General features: G+C 42.4%; 1 protein-coding gene across 2 annotated transcripts in view; it reads left to right on the top strand.

Annotated features, from left to right (window-relative positions):
* PCTP (phosphatidylcholine transfer protein) overlaps positions 1–20,803 on the top strand; it is a 46,035-nt gene that overhangs the window by 6,905 nt on the left and 18,327 nt on the right. For both annotated transcript variants that reach the window (XM_089692543.1, XM_089692542.1), the window contains exon 2: positions 18,159–18,276. In XM_089692543.1, coding sequence (XP_089548669.1) covers positions 18,159–18,276 — 118 coding nt within the window. The remainder of the gene's footprint in view (positions 1–18,158; positions 18,277–20,803) is intronic.

The raw sequence follows: 20,803 nt of genomic DNA, 5'->3' as shown, positions 1-20,803 counted from the left end.
TTAGCAAAAGCCACTAGAAATGTACAAACAGGAAAGTTTAATTTGCATTCGTTCTTCTTCGGCATTCGTTTCATATATTCGTTGGTCCAGGTGGATTAAAAAAAATTTACAGTTTTTTCCAGAAGATTGCTCTTTATTTGATGTATTATTGAATCAGACGGATTCGAATCGGACGGATTCAATATTTTCTAATGCTAGTCCAACCTACCAAGAGAAATGGCATGAGCTGATTGGAAAATATCAATTGGCATCTTGTGCATCCAAATTAACGAATGGAGCGAAATTCTGATCCATTTCCTATCTGAATCCCAATTATCCAACAAAATCAAAAATATAATTCATTGGGTCCTAACTACTATAGCATCATGTGACTTCATCCAATTAAAACAAATGCATTTTTTCATTTCGTTGTAACTTTTTTTCAGATTCTTTGACATTCATTACCATGTCCATTTGGAGATTTGTATACATCGGAATCTTTTGTCTGAAAAACGAATCATAACGAAACAAAATGCAAATGTCTAAAAGCCACACAGAACAAAGCCCGTCATATCAAAGGCGAGTTCAGGTTAGGGAAGCACACCCTCTTGACTTGTGCCATGTCGATGTCCTATTTCTTGGGCCATTCTTTCCTTTGAGGAACAAATATAGAGAAGGCAAACATTAGGGTCATCCTGGTGCATGTGAAAGGGAAATGGGAGGGAAAGTAATGATTCAGTACAAGTTCTCAAAGTCAGAGTCTACGAATTGTCCTGTAATATATAGTTCCAAGGATTACATAGGTGGTCTGTGGGCAAAGTTTTGAAGATTTTAAAAGAAACTGACTTCTTTCACAGTTATGTTTTTAGGTATATATAATCAGCCTAATGTAATCATCTTAGAAATGTGCATTTGCAATATAGAAAATTAAAGTGTACAATATCTATACACAATCGTGTCCTTGTTAGGGAAATTCAGCCTCACTATATGTGCTGGTTACCACTGTCACTGGGAAAGAAAGTAAAACATTTTGGTGGTCACCAAAACAGGAACAGAGGAGAGATCTTCCAATAGGGACATTTTTTTCCTACTGATCAATATCTAAGAGGGGATTTCTTTCACTTTTTGGGAAAATTTTTCCCATTTCCTGTTCCTGTTGTCAATGGGACAAAGATATAAAATGACAAAGAATCCCTGTTCCACAGCAGTACGTGATCACCCAATCAGTGGTGCCACTACCAAGGTTAATGTAGATATCATCTCCTATGTTCCTCATTACAAGCTCAGTAATCCAAGCTCCACCAATTTTTTTAAGACAAACCAATTTTGCCTGAAAGACTCCCGTAACAAAGTCACCTGGAAATCTGTACCAATTATACAGCTGATGTTGGATCCCTGCCTCCAGGACAGGCATTTCAAGTCAGACACTACCCCTCTTTTTTGACTCACGGCAGGTTACTCGCGCTGACCCCACACCCTTCAAACTTAGGTGCACAGTCACCACATCCCTCCAACATGGTCTTTCACTCGCCTATTTCATGCTATCCTCCCCTCCGGATGGCTATACTTCTATCGTCATCTCAGAATGGGAGACCGACCTGGCATTACAGTTTATTCAAGAATATAAGCAGTTTATATGCATATCATACATAAGTCTTCTATCGCTTCGAAACTACAAGAACCTAGTTAAAAGCTCCAAACCTGATGATACAGGGTCCCAGTGAGACTGCACCGCTTGTTCCAGAATGTAGACCCAGATTGTTGGAAGTGCAAGACTTTTCAAAGCATGCTACTTCACATATTCACCCCTTCTCACAAGACAGGACCTCATGGACCTAACTTTGGACCAAGATCCAGCAGCCTGCCTACTGCATCTTAGTACGCTTTCTAAACTGAAATACCACCACTCTCTGGTGCAACACTTGGTCAATGCAGCCAGGGCTTGTATTCTGGTACACTAGAAATCGACAATGCCCCTTACTGTAGGCCAGTGGCTGAAATCAGTTAATGATATTATGCAGATGAAGGAGACAGGAGGCCCACTTCAAAAAAATATGGTTCTACTGGAGTTAATTCACCTTCACTGATAAGTACAATAGCTCCCTGAGCACAACACTTCCAACTAAGGCCTTATTAGGCCAACTTGGTGGCCCCTGATCCCACCACCTCCCTCCCATTCCGTCCTTTTTTTTATCGTTCTTATCCCATATACATCCTCTTTAAAGAAGTATTCTTAATGGAGGGCCCTAAGAATCTTCACTAATGACACGCACTTTCATTTTTTAATAGAACCTGCCTTTGCAGACCTGTGACAGGTGGTTCCATCCCCGGGCAGTTGCTTTTTAAAGTGACATATTCCTCTGGATGAAGGTTCCTCCTCTGTGCAAATTATTTTAATGTTGCCAAAAAGAAAGAATTTATTTAATAAAAAAAATTATCTATTTGCTTCTACATTCAAAATGGAAAAATGTTTTGTCTGTAGATACATATGGCTTTCCTGACAACATTTACTATATACAGCGAGGAACAGAAGTATTTGAACACCCTGCAATTTTGCAAGTTCAATTTGAAATTCACACTGTAGGTGCATTCCCACTCTGAGAGACAGAATTAAAAAAAAAAATTCAGGAAATCACATTGTATGATTTTTAAAGAATTTATTTGTCTTGCACTGCTGAACATAAGTATTTGAACACCTAAGAAACAGCAAGAATTCTGGCTCTGAAAGACTTGTTACTGTGTCTTTAAAAAGTCCACCCATACTCCACTCATTAATCTAACTTAGTAGCACCTGTCTGAGCTCTTTAAAGACACCTGTCCACCCCACAGTCAGTCAGACACCAACTACTACCATGGGCAAGACCAAAGAGCTGTCAAAAGACACCAGAGACAAAATTGTGGACCTCCACAAGGCTGGAAAGGGCTACGGGGCAATTGCCAAGCAGCTTGCTGAAAATAGATCAACTGCTGAAGCAATTCTTAGAAAATGGAAGAGGCTAAAGACGACTGTCAGTCTCCCTCGGACTGGGGCTCCATGCAAGATCTCACCTCGTGGGGTATCACTGATGATAAGAAAGGTAAGGAATCAGCCCAGAACTACAAGGGAGGAGCTGGTCAATGACATGAAGAGAGCTGGGACCACAGTTTCAAAGGTCATTGTCGGTAGAACACTACACCGTCATGGTTTCAAATCATGCATTGCACGGAAGGTTCCCCTGCTCAAGTCATCACATGTCCAGGCCCGTCTGAAGTTTGCCAATGACCATCTGGATGATCCAGAGGAGGCATGGGAGAAAGTCATGTGGTCAGATGAGACCAAAGTAGAACTTTTTGGTCTAAATGTCACTCGTCGTGTTTGGAGGAAAAAGAAGGATGAGTTGCATCCCAAGAACACCATCCCTACTGTGAAGCATGGGGGTGGTAACATCATGCTTTGGGGTGCTTTTCTGCGAAGGGGACAGGATGACTGCACTGTATTAAGGAGAGGATGAATGGGGCCATTTATTGTGAGATTTTGAGCAACAACCTCCTTCCCTCAATCAGAGCATTGAAGATGGGTCGTGGCTGGGTCTTCCAACATGACAACGACCCGAAGCACACAGCCAGGATAACCAAGGAGTGGCTCCATAAGAAGCATATCAAGGTTCTGGAGTGGCCTAGCCAATCTCCAGACCTAAGTCCAACAGAACATCTTTGGAGGGAGCTGAAACTCCGTGTTGCTCAGCGACAGCCCTGAAACCTGACAGATCTAGAGGAGATCTGTGTGGAGGAGTCGGCCAAAATCTCTGTTGCAGTGCAAACCTGGTCAAGAACTACAGGAAACATTTGATCTGTGTAATTGCAAACAAAGGCTTCTGTACAAAATATTAACACTGATCTTCTCAGGTGTTCAAATACTTATGTTCAGCAGTGCAAGACAAATACATTCTTTAAAAATCATACAATGTGATTTCCTGAATTTTTTTTTTAATTCTGTCTCTCAGAGTGGGAATGCACCTACAATGTGAATTTCAGACCCCTCCATGATTTCTAATTGGGAGAACTTGCAAAATCGCAGGGTGTTCAAATACTTCTTTTCCTCACTGTATATACTGCTATGCCAAAGTTTTAGGCAAGTGTGAAAAAATGCTGTAAATGAAGAATGCTTTTAAAATAATGAAATAAAAAAATAATGAATAAATAATATTCTAGTGTATATTTATCAATTAACAAAATGGAAAGTAACTAAACAGATGAAAAATCCAAATCAAATCAATATTTGGTGTGACCTCCCTTTGCCTTTAAAACAGCATCAGTTCTTCTAGGCAGACTTGCACACAGTTTTTGAAGGAACTCAGCAGCTAGGTTGTTCCAGATATCTTGGAGAACTAACCACAGATCTGCTGTTGATGTCAGGTGCTCCAGATCCTTATGTCTCTTCATGTAATCCCAGACAGATGTTGAGATCAGGGCTCTGTTGGGGCCAAACCATCACTTCCAGGATTCCCTGTTCTTTACACTGAATATAGTTTTTAATGACATTGGCTGTATGTTTGGGGTCATTGTCCTGCTGCAGAATACATTTGGTGCCCAACCACACTCCTCCCTGATGGTATGGCATGATGGATAAGAATCTGCTTGTATTTCTCGGCATCAAGGACACTATTGATCCTGAACAAATCTCATACTCTGCAAAAATGCAGCCCAAAACTTACAATGAACCTCCACCATGCTTCATAGTTACCTGCAGACACTCATTATTGCACCATTCTCTTGCCCCTTCGGTGAACAAACTGCTTCCTGCTACAGCCTAAGATTTCAAATTTTGACTTATCAGTCCAGAACACCGGCTGACATATTTCTGAACTTAAGTTCCTATGTTTTCATGCATTGTTGAGTCTTTCAGCCTTGTTTCCACATCAGAGGTATGGCTTTTTGGCTATGAAGACTACTTTTGGAAAGACTTCTTTGAACAGTAGATGGGTGTTCCTGGGTGAACTAACCCTTTCAACTACATTGATGAAGGACACGTATATTATGCATGTATTTCTATTACTGTCTCTGGAAGCTCACAGTTCTATGACTCATTGTTCCAAAACTTGACAATAGGTTCTAGTCAAGGAACAGATAAGTAGTTTACATAAGAGGAAACAGTGTTGGAAGGAAAATAAAATAAAAGTGAAATGAAGAAAGTGATTCCCACATTGCTTAATGCTTTTCTGTCCTAATAAATTTCACCAAACCAAGACCTGGTCCAAAACATTCTTTCATGACTATACTGTGTATACATAGATCCAAAACCCCCTTTTTTGAATGTACCTCTGACATTAAAATGTTAGTATAACAAATACCTAATTATCTTCATACAAAAAATATCCCCTTTTTTCTTTGTCTTATGGTGCATGCTATTAAAGGGTTATTCCACTTTCAGTAAAAAAGAATAAAGCAAATAGAAAAAAAAAGCATATGCAATTGCTACTCAAGTCATATTGTAAATTTATGATATTACGTCAGGCAGCACAGGTTCGTAGTCAGGTCACAAGTCAGATCAGGACAGGTGGCATAGTGTCAGGACCTGGATCTGAACCTGCAGCCTCTGCCGTGCCTGGCAATGTCTGTTCTTGCAGAGCCAAGTGAGATACTGGACAGTTCTCTGTCTGATTGTTTGGACTTTCTTGCCTTGTCTTTTCTTTTTGGTGAACCTGTAACTCTTTGCTCCTCCCATGAACTGCACTCCCTGGCTGCCAGATTATTGTGCTCTCTCCAGCTAATATCTTGCTCTTGTCATTCCTGCTGTTGTCTGCATCTCCACTACCACTCGTTACCAACCTATGGCTTGTTCGTCAACTGCGCTTCTGTTTAATCCCAACGTGCAACTGGTACTTGTTACTGACCTTTGGCTTGTTTACTGACTATGCTTCTGCTTGATCCCTACCTGCCATATCTGCTACTGGACCCCAGCTTGCTCACCTCCTGGTGGGGCAATCCTGAGGACACTGATTTAGCACTAAAATGCAGCAAAACATCTCCACCATCAGGAGCTCTTCTGAACATGAATTAGTGCTTAGACTCCACACCTCGGGTGAGCCCATGTCATCCACCCGTGTGACCTGCTGCTGCTCTTATTCAGCTGGTCGGTGGGAGACTCCCTACTGCTATAGCTACTGGACTCCAAGCCTGATCCAGGACCATGACAAACAGGTTCCTAGGCAGGTCCCAATCCAGGGTCAGGATAGGTGGCACAGGTTAATAGGCAGGTCACAATCCAAGGTCATGGAAATACATAAAGGAACACCAGAACAAAATCAGATAAAAGAGTCCAAGATAATTGTAATGTTTGATTAATAAAAAAGTCTAATAAAAACATAGCCCAAAATGCGTTAGCTGTTTTACTTTTTATTCAACAATTAAAGCCATTTTGGACTCTTTTATCTGATGTATCTTTTATCAACAATTAAAGCCATCTTGGACTCTTTTATCTGATTTTGGTCTGGTGTTCCTTTATGTATTTCTATGGTTTAAGCTACCTTTGGGTGCCTGTCTAGGGAACCCTCGCTATGTAGGAACCACCTCTCCAGAGTTATTAAACTTCTTTGAAGTTTTCCTTCATTTGACTGCACTTGCATGTGTGAAAGGTCCCAGCACCTCTTTGATTATGTTGTTATACAATCCAAGGTAGCTGCTCAAGCAGCTCATGTTCATGATAGGTGACACAGGATTAACCACTTACCGACAACACTATAGCCAAAGGATGACTACAGCATGGTCGGCTAGTTCTGGGAGGGCGTCCGTGGAACTCTGAGAGGTTTGGATATTCTGATAAAGGCTATTTTAAAGAAAAATCATGATGTAAGCATATTCAATAAAGTATTTAAATTGTATATGCGGGTTTACACTATGATTTTATTCTATATATGGTGGGCATCGGTGGATTGGTGGAGATTGATGATTATAGTTGAAAGTTGCTATATCTGGATAACATCTTGATCTGATCCATGAGGCTGTGATGATCCTTTGGTTGAAGCAGAATTTGTGATAATACCCTCGCATATTATTTACATATTTTTGGTAAGGGTATTTACTCCTTCCATCATAGATGTGGACACAGTGTTTCACATGCTGTTTTTGGATGCATATTTTTCACTTGATTGATTCACTGGCACTGTTTTGATTCACTTTCACTTTTTTCACTATTTGTGATCACGCATGGTTGTTTGCGTTTATAACATCCCTTTTATTTATATTTTACTTAAGATAATGCACTATGTGATTTTTCTTTTTTGTTGAGGTTTCTTTGTGAGCCATTGAAAGGCTGAATATGAAGATTGATGATTGAAGTTGGCACAGAGTGACTTTTTATATTATATTTATTTTTATTTCTTATCTATTTTTGGACTTTTTTTTTTTATATATTTGTGTGATATATACTTTTGGGAATATTGGTATTAGCATATTCATATTCACAGGTCACAATCCAAGGTCATAGAAATACATAATGGAGGACCAGACCGAAATCAGAATAAAGAGTCAGGTATAATTGTAATTTTTTTATTTAAAAAAGTCTCATATAAACAACCAACATGTTTCGGCCCAAAATACGCTGGATGTTTTTCTATGACTTTTTATCAACAATTACAATTATCTTGGACTCTTTTATCTGATTCTGGTCTGGCACATCCTTTATCCTGTGTTTCTGTGGTTTCAGCTATTTTTGCGTGCCTATCAGGGGTGGACTGACTATTTGGAAACTCGGGCACTGCCCGAGGGCCCGGGGTCAGTAGGGGGGCCCCATGAGATGCCCCTGGTACCTTTTTCATAGGCTTTTTTGAGTTTGGGCAACGACACAGGGGCCCCATGATCCCCTATTGCACGGGGGCCCCATGAGTCGTCAGTCCGCCCCTGGTGCCTATTGAGGGAAGCCTTGCTGTGTGGCAGCTGAGGTATGAGGCGTGGGACAGTCTGGGGTATTTAGTAAGAGGCATGTTGAGTTTTATAAAGCTGTAATTTTTGTCACAATTTTTGGGAAAATAAAGAAATTACAAAATTGTGGGTTTTTTTCACTTTTTTTTACATACTGTCACCAGTGCAGTACAACGTCATATCGGCGGCGGTGATCAGGGATACTAACTGGTGACAGTATGTTAAAAAATTAAATCATGTTTTTTTTTTTTTACAATTTTTTCATACTTACATCAGAGTAGTTCAATTTCACCATAGTTTTTTTTTTTAACATTTCGATTGCTGTTACAGTGATGATCACTATAACGGCAGCGTTTTGAACTGTCATGAATGGGTTACATTCATAACAGCTGTGATTACTATTGTGTGCCGTGATTGGGCCACAGCTGTCACATCGTACAGGGTGCTGCGATTGGCCCAGGTACCATGTGATAGCTGTGGGCCATTCACAACATCACTATAGGAATCACAGCTGTTCTGAATGAAATGCATTCAGTACAGCTTTGTTGATATTGTGATCATGTGATTGGATAGCGATGCCTGGGGGTATCGGGAGCCGCAATCCACTGGACACAGCAGTTCCTCGCTGAATGCCCCTAAGCTGGTGACCAGGGGCGGACTGACCATTTGGAAACTCGGGCATTGCCCGAGGGCCCAGGGTCAGTAGGGGGCCCCATGAGATGCCCCTGGTACCTTTTTCATAGGCTTTTTTGAGTTTGGGCAAGGACACGGGCCCCATGATCCCCTATTGCCCGGGGGCCCCATGAGTTGTCAGTCCTCCCCTGGACTGGAGTATTTTTCATTGACATGGATAAACACCCAAGCGCAAAACGCGGCTAGCGTTTAGCCATGTTTAGCCACGTTTACACTTGTTTTTACCGCGTTTAGCTTTTTTGGCCAAAACGTTCCTCTCCTGAATGTGATTATTCTGCATTCAGAAGAGGAACATTTAACTGCCCCTAAACTTTGTTTCTCCTAAACTCTGGTAAAAGCCTATGTGTACATGGATACATAGGCTTTTATTGAGTTGAGTTCAGGGGCATTGGCAAAAAAAATGCCAAAAGCAGTATACATGAGGCCTTATTGTTTTCAATAAAGTGGAGTACAAAACACAGCCTCTGGGGCATTCCCTGACTCAAGGTAGTACAACTGTACTCATGCAGTGAAAGGGTACCAAAAAAAAAAAAATTAGGTGAAGGTACATTGTGCTGCCCCCCCCCCCAACTCCCATCAACGATGCTACCCCCCACCCCCATGTTCCTTGCCAGGGGCAGACTGACCATTCCAGCACTCAGGCACTGCCCGAGGGCCCGGGCTCAGTAGGGGGCCCCATGAGATGCCCCTGGTACCTTTTTTATAGGCTTTTTTTGAGTTTGGGCAAGGACACAGGGGCCCCATGATCCCCTATTGCCCGGGGGCCCCATGAGTTGTCAGTCCGCCCCTGCTGGTGATGTACATGTACATGATCCAGCCTGCCTGTGCTGCCTGTACTTGGGTTGAATATTTTCAAATGATCAAATCTCAAATGTGGCAATTCCAGCCTCCTCCTACCTCTGCTCTACATTCCAGTCTTAAGATTCTTGCGGAAAGCTGTCATTACCTACTTATTGCATGACAGAGCTATTTAGTGTTTTCTAATGCTTTGTAAAACAATATTTGTTGCCACATACTCCTTGTTATAAAGAGGTGTGGATAACAATGTTCTGTGCATGTATCTCATTGCCCTATAGGTTGCCCTCCGGAGCATTTACCCCCCTTCCTGACAGCGGGGCGTTACTTTAACTGACAATTGTGCTGTCATGCAACGCTGAACCCAAATTAAATTTATGTCCTTTTTTTCCCACAAATGGAGCTTTCTTTCGATGGTGTTTGATCGCTTCTGACGTTTTTATTTTTTGCGCTATAAACAAAAAAATACAACACATTTGAAAAAAAAAAAACAGTATTTTTGACTATTTGCTATTAGACATGTCCAGTAAAAAAATTTAAAAAATTAAATTTCATCATAAATTTAGGCCAAAATTTATTCTGCTACATGTCTTTGCTAAAAAAAAATCCCAATACATGCAAATTAATTGGTTTATGTGAAAGAGGAAAATATCTGGATATGGATATCCCTCATCAACACAGTCAGTATTGATAGGGGAATCCCTCCTGCAGGTGAGGGAGCCTTCATTGCCGGCAGAACACAATGATCACGCCTGGTGGTTATAGGCGCCAGCAGTAATCACATGCTGGTTGAACTGAAGTTGGCCGACGGATCAACTTCAGTATAACCAGCCTGCTCATAGAGAGATCGAATTTCGGCCAGTCCCTGATCCATCTATTACCTTCTCCCTTGACCGAACAGGTAGGTCATAAACACTTTCCTTCTCAGTATCCCTAAGTGTTTATGACGTACCTGATAGGTCAAGGGAGAAGGTGGGTGTATGGTGCACATATTCAGTGATGGGAAACACTGCGGTTTAGCCTGCATGGTGGAAAAATGTAACCATTCGATTATTGCATCTTGGAGCACATTTTCTTTCTTTTAATGTGAGTGCATATCATTTACAATTTTTTAAAAAACAGTGTTGCACTTTGGTATATATTTTTGTTTTTTCTGCACGGTTTTGGAGCTAAAGGTCCAATGAAGATATAGCACATGGACAGGGGCGGACTGACAACTCATTCGGCTCCCGGGCAATAGGGGATCAGGGGGCCCCTGTGTCCTTGCCCAAACTCAAAAAAGCCTATGAAAAAGGTACCAGGGGCATCTCATGGGGCCCACTACTGACCTCGGGCAGTGCCCGAGTTTCCAAATGGTCAGTCCGCCCCTGCACGTGGAAGGAACACTACATGGATTAGAAATTTGGAGGCTACACAGTCCTTCTAAAAGCACATTTGGCCTATTATAATGTATAGGTCAAACTTCGAGTGGGGCTACAATTCAAGCACGGCGTTGACTATTGTTGGGTGATAGCACACCATATGTTGGATTGGACTGATACAATTTCACATTTTGCACATTTTTGAACTAATACTGCGTGGTTTTAAAGCTTATGTTTTCACATTTTGAGGAGTTAGCGCATCACAATTTTGATTAACGATAAAACATTTTTTAAAATCTTGAGTGGAAAAGGAATAGAACACCTGTCAGGTATTTATTGCAGTCTGTGCCCCTGTTAGGGAGATTCCTTCCACTCAATGAGAGTGCAAGTGAATCCCAAGTTTTGGGGTGTGACCAAAACAGCAATAGAGAGGAAATCTTCCAATGGTGACAACCAGGGATTCCCTCACTTGGAGGGATTTCCTCTAACTTGCTGTTGTGGCCATGGGACAGGAAGTGAAGGCAAATCTCCCCAGTGGGACAATCTGGGAAGAAATACTGACAAGGGCTATAACCCTCCCTTAATCTATGGAAAATAAAAATAAAATGTTTTTGTCTATAGTTCTACTTCAGAATTAACAAAAGATTGATTTAAAAAAAGTTACTTTAAGAAGACAGGTATTGTAAGATTTGAGGCAAACATGTCTTACACTATTAAAGTGGAAATCTGATCAAAACCTAACTAAACTTAAACCTGCTCCCACCCCCATTCTAAGCCCTATACTAATTACACTGTAGAAGGAGGATGCTTATACTTACTTGTTCTAAGGGTGCTTCACTCCGGTCACATGATCTCCCCAGCGGCCAACTTCAGGGGAGTGGAGAAAGCAGCAACAACGGCTGCAGAGCCTACGTGATGACGTCACCCATAGACTTCCTATGGGCATTTGTTGTCGGCTCTCCTTTCTCTCCCCTGAAGCCAGCTGCTGAGGGGATCACGTAACTGTACTTGAGTGCCCTTAGACTTGGTAAGTATAGACAGCTTTCCTTTACAGGGTAGTTAGTATAGAGCTCAGAATGGGGTTGGGAGCAGGTTTAAGCGCAGGTTTAAGCTTAGTTAGGTTTTGAAATTAAAGCCTTATGAAAAAGTACTCTAATATGTTTTGTAAATGGAGATGATGGGCCTTCTTGGAAAAACAGCACTATATGCCACAACTGATGGAATTAATAAGTCAGGGTCCACAGAGCTCCAATAAATGTCTGCACTAAATCTTCTCATTTACGTCAGAACATTCTTCAGCCTTCGTGTCCTCTGGGGTCCTGGAAATCTTATACCCCTGTTCCAAACATAATTTAGGTAAAAAAAAATGATATTGTACGTTATAGAGTTGTGTAGATTTTACAAAAGGACTGCCAGGATCCTGACAAAAGAAAAAACATTGTATGAAAAACTAGAAAGAGATTTCCCAACTATGCGTGTAAGGCAGCCCATTCGTGATCCGCTGCTATAGCCTGACAGGCTGGTTAGAGCCGTTTGTGTACAACCAACCTACCCACTCATGGATTGCCCTGTCCCTGGTGATCCAGCCAAATTTTGATCCATGTATGGCCAGCTTAAGAGTTCCTGCAAGAGATATTCAGGGCCCTTTTAGACCTGTGGTGGGGGTGTTGGTAAAAACACATAGTTGAGCCACGTTTTACCTCACCCCCCCTTAAAGCTATAGTAAACTGTAAAAAAAAAAAAACAAACAAACAAAAAAAAAAAAGGTCCCTCTGCAGGCTTATGTTATAACATGGTAAGTCTGACAATGTGCTAGTATCAGGGGCGGACTGACCATTTGGAAACTCAAGCACTGCCCGAGGGCCCGGGGGCAGTAGGGGGCCCCATGAGATGCCCCTGGTACCTTTTTTCATAGGCTTTTTTGAGTGTGTTCAAGGACACAGGGGCCCCCTGATCCCCTATTGCCCAGGGGTCCCATGAGTTGTCAGTCCGCCCCTGGCTAGTATGCAGTACATTATTACTAATCTGACATTATGTCAGATTTACCTATAGAATGGATCCCTCTAGGGGCGTGCTATCACAGGGATTCCATCTCTTCACCCAGTCTTCACCCATTTGAATGGCCGAGCCACAATGATGTCACAATTGCGACCCAGCACTCTCAATGGACGGCATACTCAAGTTGCTACTTGGCTTCTACTCACTGGAATATCTCTTAAATGGTGTACGTGTTCATTTTACCAACAGATGAGCTTTACTGCAAGCTTACCTGTAGGTAAAAGTTGCAGAGTGGACTTTACTACTGCTTTAAGCTCCCATATAAAAGGTACGGATTTGGCTCAACACCTAAACCCAAAGGGATTTTAAATTATATATCAAAAATGAAAAATTATAAACAAAATTCTCTGTACCGACAAATATCTTTGACTAATATTGAATTTTATTGATTGATTAGTTTAACCACTTGCCTACAGGGCACTTATACCCCCTTCCTGCCCAGACCAATTTTCAGCTTTCAGCGCTGTTGCAGTTTGAATGACAATTGCTCAGTCATGCAACACTATGCCCATATGAAATTTGTATAATTTTTTTTCCCCACAAATAAAGCATTCTTCTGGTTTTATTTAATCGCCACTGGGTGTTTTATTTTTTGTGCTATAAACAAAAAAAGAGCAAAAAATTTAAAATAAAAGAAGGTTTTCTTTGTTTCTATTATAAAATTTTGCAAATGGGTAATTTTTCTTCTTCACTGATGTGCGTTGATGAGGCTGCATTGATAGGCAGCACTGATGGGCACTGAAGAGGTGGCACGGATAGGCAGCACTGATGGGCACTGATGAGGTGGCATGGAAAGGCAGCACTGATGGGCACTGATAGGAGGCACTGATAGGCGGCACTGATAGGCGGCACTGATGAGCTGGCACTGATGATGCTGCACTGATGGGTGGCACTGATGGACAGCACTGATGGGTGGCACTGCTGGGCACTGATGGGCAGCACTGATGGGTGGAACTGATGGGCACAGGTGGGTAACACTGCAGGGCACAGGTGGGTGGCACTGATGGGCACAGGTGGGCGGCACTGATGGGCACAGGTGGGCGGCACTGCTGGGCACTGATCATCAGGGCACTGATCATCAGTGCTTATCCCTTCACTGACAGTTGACACAGAGTGAGGAAAGTGCAGCCAATAACCGTCAACTGTATTTACCCGGTGATTTGCTGCGTCATTGGACACATCTGATCATGTGGTAAAAGGCGGCCGTGATTGGCCATTTACCATCTCACGTGATCAGCTGTGTCCGTAGGACATAGCAAACACCAGTGGTGCCAGGTGCGTGCCAACGGGGTGCGCAGGGGGCATGTTCTGGAATGACGTCCATGGACGTTGTCCCAGAACCAGACAACCGTGCTGTAGCCATTCTTTGGCTATAGCGCAGTAGGGAACTGGTTAAAAACGAATGTCCATTAAACACATAAATGCACACATTAGAAAATGTCATGGGTCATGAGATAAGATATCTTGTATCAAAGTGATACATATATATGGTAAATATCGTATCTTTGTATTTATATAAGTAGAATACCAATCAAAAGCTGAGAGTTCTCAAACCAAAGGGACAGTCATAGATGACAGATGGGGATAGAAAGAGTGGCCACTAAGTTTTTTAAATATTATACATTTTTAAAAAATGCACAGCATGCTGGACTAATGTAGATCCCTGGTCAGTCCCATACACAGTTGACAAAAATATCATGGGTAAATTCCTAATTCTCCAGATTTGGCATATCATGGATAAAGATGAAGAAACATAGTCCTAATATATTTAACTGGAGAGTATATCAAGTATGGATCCATCTTCAATTCTGTATTAGAAACAGTAATGGTTGTGTATGATGTAGCCTCAAAATATCCAAGCCAGAAGAGTGTTAACCATACGTGGTCCAGAGGAGGAGAAGAATATTAGTGTAGGGTTATTTTGTAGATTAATCAACCCAAAAGCACCCTCTGTGGGCGTCATCCTCCCTTGTATTAGTCAAAGATATTTGCCAGTACTGAGAATTTTGTGATTTTGAGATATGATTTAAAATCCCTTTGGGTTGAGGTATTGAGCCAAATAAATACTTTTTATATGAGAGCTTTTTGGTGTTCATTTTTGAGGAGTGCTCTCCTCCCCTCCTTACACTTGTTATTGAGTTTACAGCTATTAGTTGCAAAGGCAGTGGATGGGGGTGTTCACTTGCTGAGGTCACAAAGCTTTGTTTTGTGGTCCTGGTAAAAATGATCTCCTGTGTCCTGTTCACGGTCAGTAGTACATCCGAACACGACCCATTCAAGCAAATGGGGCCATACCAGGGGTGGACTGACCATTTGGAAACTCGGGCACTGCCCGAGGGCCCGGGGTCAGTAGGGGGCCCCATGAGATGCCCCTGGCACCTTTTTCATAGGCTTTTTTGAGTTTGGGCAAGGAGACAGGGGCCCCATTATCCATTATTGCCCGGGGCACCCATTAGTTGTCAGTCCACCCCTGGGCCACACCACAACCTCATGCAATGCACACAGTTTCAGTCTGGGTGGAATGTATGGGGTTAAAACAGGCAGTGAGGAAATAACATATCTATTAAATGCCTCTAATAAGCAGACCAAACATGGATGCTTTTCAGAGGTGTGACAGCCTTATTGCCTCAAGAGAAATATGCAGCACAGTAAAGCCTTCGTTCCATCACATATCCCAAAAATAATTATTCTTTATTTCAGGACAGTGGATGAAGCCATACGAATCATTGCTTTACTCCCCAATGTCCAGGTGCCCATCCAGAACCGCTGGTGTATAGTGCAAGCAAAGCCTAACATGATGGAGCCGATTTTTTTCACACTTCATACAGCTGTTTCAAGCTATTTGGCTATCATTAGTGCAGTGTATGGAAATCATGGCTTCTGTGGGGGCTGAGAGCCAATAGACAGAAATATTGAAGCTGCCATTGCCGGCTTCTCATTCTGTAACTGTTATTTGCCTGGCTGGCATACAGACATTGTGGCTTCAATCTTTTGAGTCCTTAACCTAGAGTATGCAAATAGTAACTTGACTTCAACTTTTCTGATGTGCATATTTGTTTCGGCTCTGAAAGAGAAAGAACTGAAGCAGGGGCGGACTGACAACTCATGGGGCCCTCGGGCAATAGGGGATCATGGGGTCCCTGTGTCCTTGCTCAAACTCAAAAAAGCCTATGAAAAAGGTACCAGGGGCATCTCATGGGGCCCCCTACTGACCCCGGGCCCTCGGGCAATGCCCGAGTTTCCAAATGGTCAGTCCGCCCCTGAATTGAAGTCAATGAGCCATTAATAGAGCCAGGCCCTGGAATTTTTTAGAAGAAGGTGAGCAATGTTAGCTTTCATATAATCTTTATTATATTACATAATTGTCTTATATTCCTAATTATATTTTATACTTTCATAGGATATAGTATAAATAGGCATATAATACAATTATGTAATACATTATGATACAATATAATACAGACAGTTCTCTATTATCATTAACATCATTATATTAATTCTACTGATATTAATATTTATATTTATAACTTGTTCTTGTTTCTAATCCATTTTATTTTATTCTATGTTATGGTTTTTGGACATTTGTTATGATTATTATTATACGTCTTATTGGACCCTGGTCATTTTATTTACAAGGTCTAACTGTATAATTAGCTAATTTATAATAGATTAATAGTTTTTATCTGAATTGGTAGACATTAGGAACAATCAATGTGGTATGCTTTTTTTGCTATATTTATATATACTGTGTGTGTATATATATATATATATATATATATATATACACACACAGTATCTCCCAGAAGTGAGTCCACCCCTCACATTTTTGTAAATATTTATTCTATCTTTTCATGTGACAACACTGATGAAATGACACTTTGCTACAATGTGACGTAGTCAGTGTACAGCTTGTATAACATGTAAATTTGCTGTCCCCTCAAAATAACTCAACACACCCCTAAGTGAAAATGTCCAAATTGGGCCCAAAGTGTCAATATTTTGTGTGGCCACCATTATTTTCCAGCACTGCCTTAACCCTCTTGGGCATGGAGGTCACCAGAGCTTCATAGGCTGCCACTGGAGTCCTCTTCCACTCCTCCATGATGACATCATGGAGCTGGTGGATGTTAGAGACCTTGCGCTCCTCCACCTTCCATTTGAGGATGCTCCACAGATGCTTAATAGGGTTTAGGTCTGGAGACATGGTTGGCCAGTCCATCACCTTTACCCTCAGCTTCTTTAGCAAGGCAGTGGTCATCTTGGAGGTGTGTTTGGGGTCATTGTCATGTTGGAATACTGCCCTGTGGCCCAGTCTCCAAAGGGAGGTGGATCATGCTCTGCTTCAGTATGTTACAGTACATGGTGGCATTCATGGTTCCCTCATTGAACTGTAGCTCCCCAGTGCCGGCAGCACTCATGCAGCCCCAGACCATGACATTTCCACCACCATGCTTGACTGTAGGCAAGACACACTTGTCTTTGTACTCCTCACCTGGTTGCTGCCACTTGACACCTGAACCAAATAAGTTTATCTTGGTGTCATCAGACCACAGGACATGGTTCCAGTAATCCATGTCCTTAGTCTGCTTGTCTTCAGCAAACTGTTTGTGGGCTTTCTTGTATCATCTTTAGAAGAGGCTTCCTTCTGGGACGACAGCCATGCAGACCAATTTGATGCAATGTGTGGCGTATGGTCTGAGCACTGACAGGCTGACCCCCCCCCACCCCTTCACCCTCTGCAGCAATGCTGGCAGCACTCATACGTCTATTTCCCAAAGACAACCTCTGGATATTACGCTGAGCACGTGCATTCAACTTCTTTGGGTGACCATGCAGGGCCTGTTCTGAGTGGAACCTGTCCTGTTAAACTGCTGTATGGTCTTGGCCACCGTGCTGCAGCTCAGTTTCAGGGTCTTGGTAATCTTCTTATAGCCTCGACCATCTTTATGTAGAGCAACAATTCTTTTTTTTCAGATCCTCAGAGAGTTCTTTGCCATGAGGTGCCATGTTGAAATTCCAGTGACCAGTATGAGAGAGTGAGAGCGATAACACCAAATTTAACACACCTGCTCCCCATTCACACCTGAGACCTTGTAACACTAACGAGTCACATGACACCGGGGAGGGAAAATGGCTAATCCCAAGAGGGATTGTTTACTTTCTGCCTTTTTTGGCATCTCTTCTAGAGTTCAGTTTCTCATTAAATACACAATGTAAGCACATCTATACCTATTGAATTGTGGGGTTTTTTCTAACTAAAATAAAATGAAATATCTTGGTGAACAGATTTGATGTTCATAGATCCTCATTCAGCTTGATCTGCCACCTTTCCCCATCTTTACTTATGAGACTTTCCCCTTTTGTGTATTATAGCAAACGGGTCTGTATGAATATAAAATCTATGGCGGCCTGGCTGACTGCCCACCAGACCTGTGTGCGGATGTCTACATGGACCTGGACTACAGGAAGCAATGGGACACAAACGTGAAAGGTTTGTACAAAGTTGGCATTGGAGACCACATTCAGGGATGAGGATGCTGTTGGGCATTTTACCAATTTTACAGAAAATGTCAGAATAGGGATCTCATGTATGAAGGGGTCTCTGCTTCTGCAGGGCACCACTCTGGACTGATGTGAACATCGTCTTTGACTCTTAAGGAACACATGACTTACAGCATACACAGGGTAGAGAATTCTCTCTTTGCTCCATGTGCTAGCACTGGGCACTCACTAAGTACCAACACTGTCATGTGGAAGGTAGGTGAGTGAGTCTCATGTAGCCTAAACCTTCAAGTACAGGGTATTTCTTTTTGCTATTGGTGACTGAACTGAAGGGGTGTGTATGGACAAAACACAAGTTCACTTTTACTGCCTACGGACTGTATTCTGTATATTAACATTTTAAAGTACAGTGCCCTGTCCTGAGGGAACATTAGTCTATTGCACCCTTTGACAGTCATGCACACTAGATCCTGCTTCTAGTCCATACTAACATTCAGGAACCAGTCATCGTGATTCCTGATCATATGTTCACATGCATGCAATCATATTTGTTTATAAACAAGGCCACATCAGCTGAAAGTTTGCAGTGTGTTTTTATTTACCATTGTATTAGATAGATACAATTACAGTGTTAAAAAAATATTAAAACAGTTAAGTTATAATAAAAAAAACAGAGCATGATATATGTTAGATTACCGTATTTTTCGCTCCATAAGATGCACCTGACCATAAAACGCACCTAGGTTTTAGAGGCAGAAAACAGGAAAAAAAATTCTGAACTAATGGACTGCAGACATAGTACAGGAGATGACCAGAGACTGCGGACACAGTACAGGAGATGACCAGAGACTGCGGACACAGTACAGGAGATGATCAGAGACTGCGGACAGTACAGGGATGACCAGAGACTGTGGACAGTACAGGAGATGACCAGAGACTGCGGACACAGTACAGGAGATGACCAGAGACTGCGGACACAGTACAGGGGATGACCAGAGACTGTGGACAGTACAGGAGATGACTGCTGACCTTTGGGGAGGGGGGGGAGCGGGTACCTGAATTTGACAGGTACCCGCTCTTACTTCCGCGGAGTTGTTCTTTGATCTTACCTGTTCCTCTATCCAGCCGTGCGCTGTCTACCCGGCTTCTGTAGTGTGGGCGCTTGGCGGACAGCCGGATGCCCTGTGCGCATGAGCGAGAAGCGCTGCGCTTTGTGATTGGTCCGGCGGCTTCTGGGATCTGTCATGTGTCCCAGGTACCGCCTTACCATTCACAAAGAGCACCGCTTCTTGCGCATGCGCACTTTGCACCCGGCTGTCACGCACACTACAGAAGCCGGGAAGACAGCGCGCCGCTGGATAGAGGGACAGGTAAGGTCTCACTGCAGAGCTGAGCAGCCGGCCCGGTATCCTGACATGGCGGCAGTGGAAATACCGGACCGGTCGCTCCATATTCGCTCCATAAGACGCACTGACATTTTCCCCCCTTTTTTGGGGGGAAAAAGTGCGTCTTATGGAGCAAAAAATACGGTATTTAGATAAATTCATTATAGAGTCGATGTCTAAGGTAATTGACCCATGCCTCAATGGTCTATAGTCAGAAAAGGGTTAAGTTAAAGGATAAGTCCACCTTTTGGAACATATTACATGTTTCACCTGTTCTTAGGGTGGAACACATTACATTTTTCACTTGTTTTTAGGGTGGAGCATGTAACATGTTCCAGCAGCTGCAGCCTCTCCCCCGTCCCTGTGACAGCGAGCAGTGATCTTCTCCCCGCTTCTGCTGTCACTATTTGGGCTCCTCCCACACCACCACCTCATTCATTCACAGAGTTCTGCGAATTAATAGACTACAAGTACCATCAGCCTTTGCTGCTGATGGCTTGTAGTTCGCAATGAACTGCGAGGGCGCTGTTGAGCATCCTTGTAGTTCATTAATTCTTCCTGGACTGAACCAACTGCCTGCCCGTATCAGCGGTACGGGCAGGCAGCTACACTAACAGTCTTCAGGAGCCTAACATGGCACCCATGATCTTCTGATCACTGATGCAAGGCTTTCCAGGCTCCGAAGACCGGGCTAAGATGGATGCCTTGTCAGAGGTGATGGCATGCCGCTGGAGCCCTTTGTTTTAAGGTAAATATTTCATAATGTGCATACTAGCACATTATGGCATTGCTTTGTAAAGGAAAAGTTTTTTTTTCTCCACATTTACTATTGCTTTAACATTTCACAGTGCCCTATTCTCATTAATCTATTATCCCCCTTGACAGCAGCTCACACTGAATCTAGTTTCCAGTCTGTACTAGCGTTCAGGAACCAATCATCGTGGTTCCTGATCAGGTGATCGCAATCATTTTTGTTTATAAACAAGGCCACATCAGACAAAATTGTGTTTTTTATTTACTATTGTATTAGACAGATACAATTACAGTGTTAAAAAAAAGGTATTAATAAAAACAAATTATGGTACTTATTACATTATTTAGATAGAACAATTAGTAATAGAATCATTGTCT

This window comes from Staurois parvus, unplaced genomic scaffold (genome assembly GCF_062004578.1).
Source record: "Staurois parvus isolate SC_StPar_1 unplaced genomic scaffold, SC_StPar_1.0 ptg000592l, whole genome shotgun sequence".
In the NCBI taxonomy this organism is placed as follows: Eukaryota; Metazoa; Chordata; class Amphibia; order Anura; family Ranidae; genus Staurois; species Staurois parvus.
Note: the sequence above shows the minus strand (reverse complement) of the source record. Positions and strands in the feature narration are given on the sequence as shown.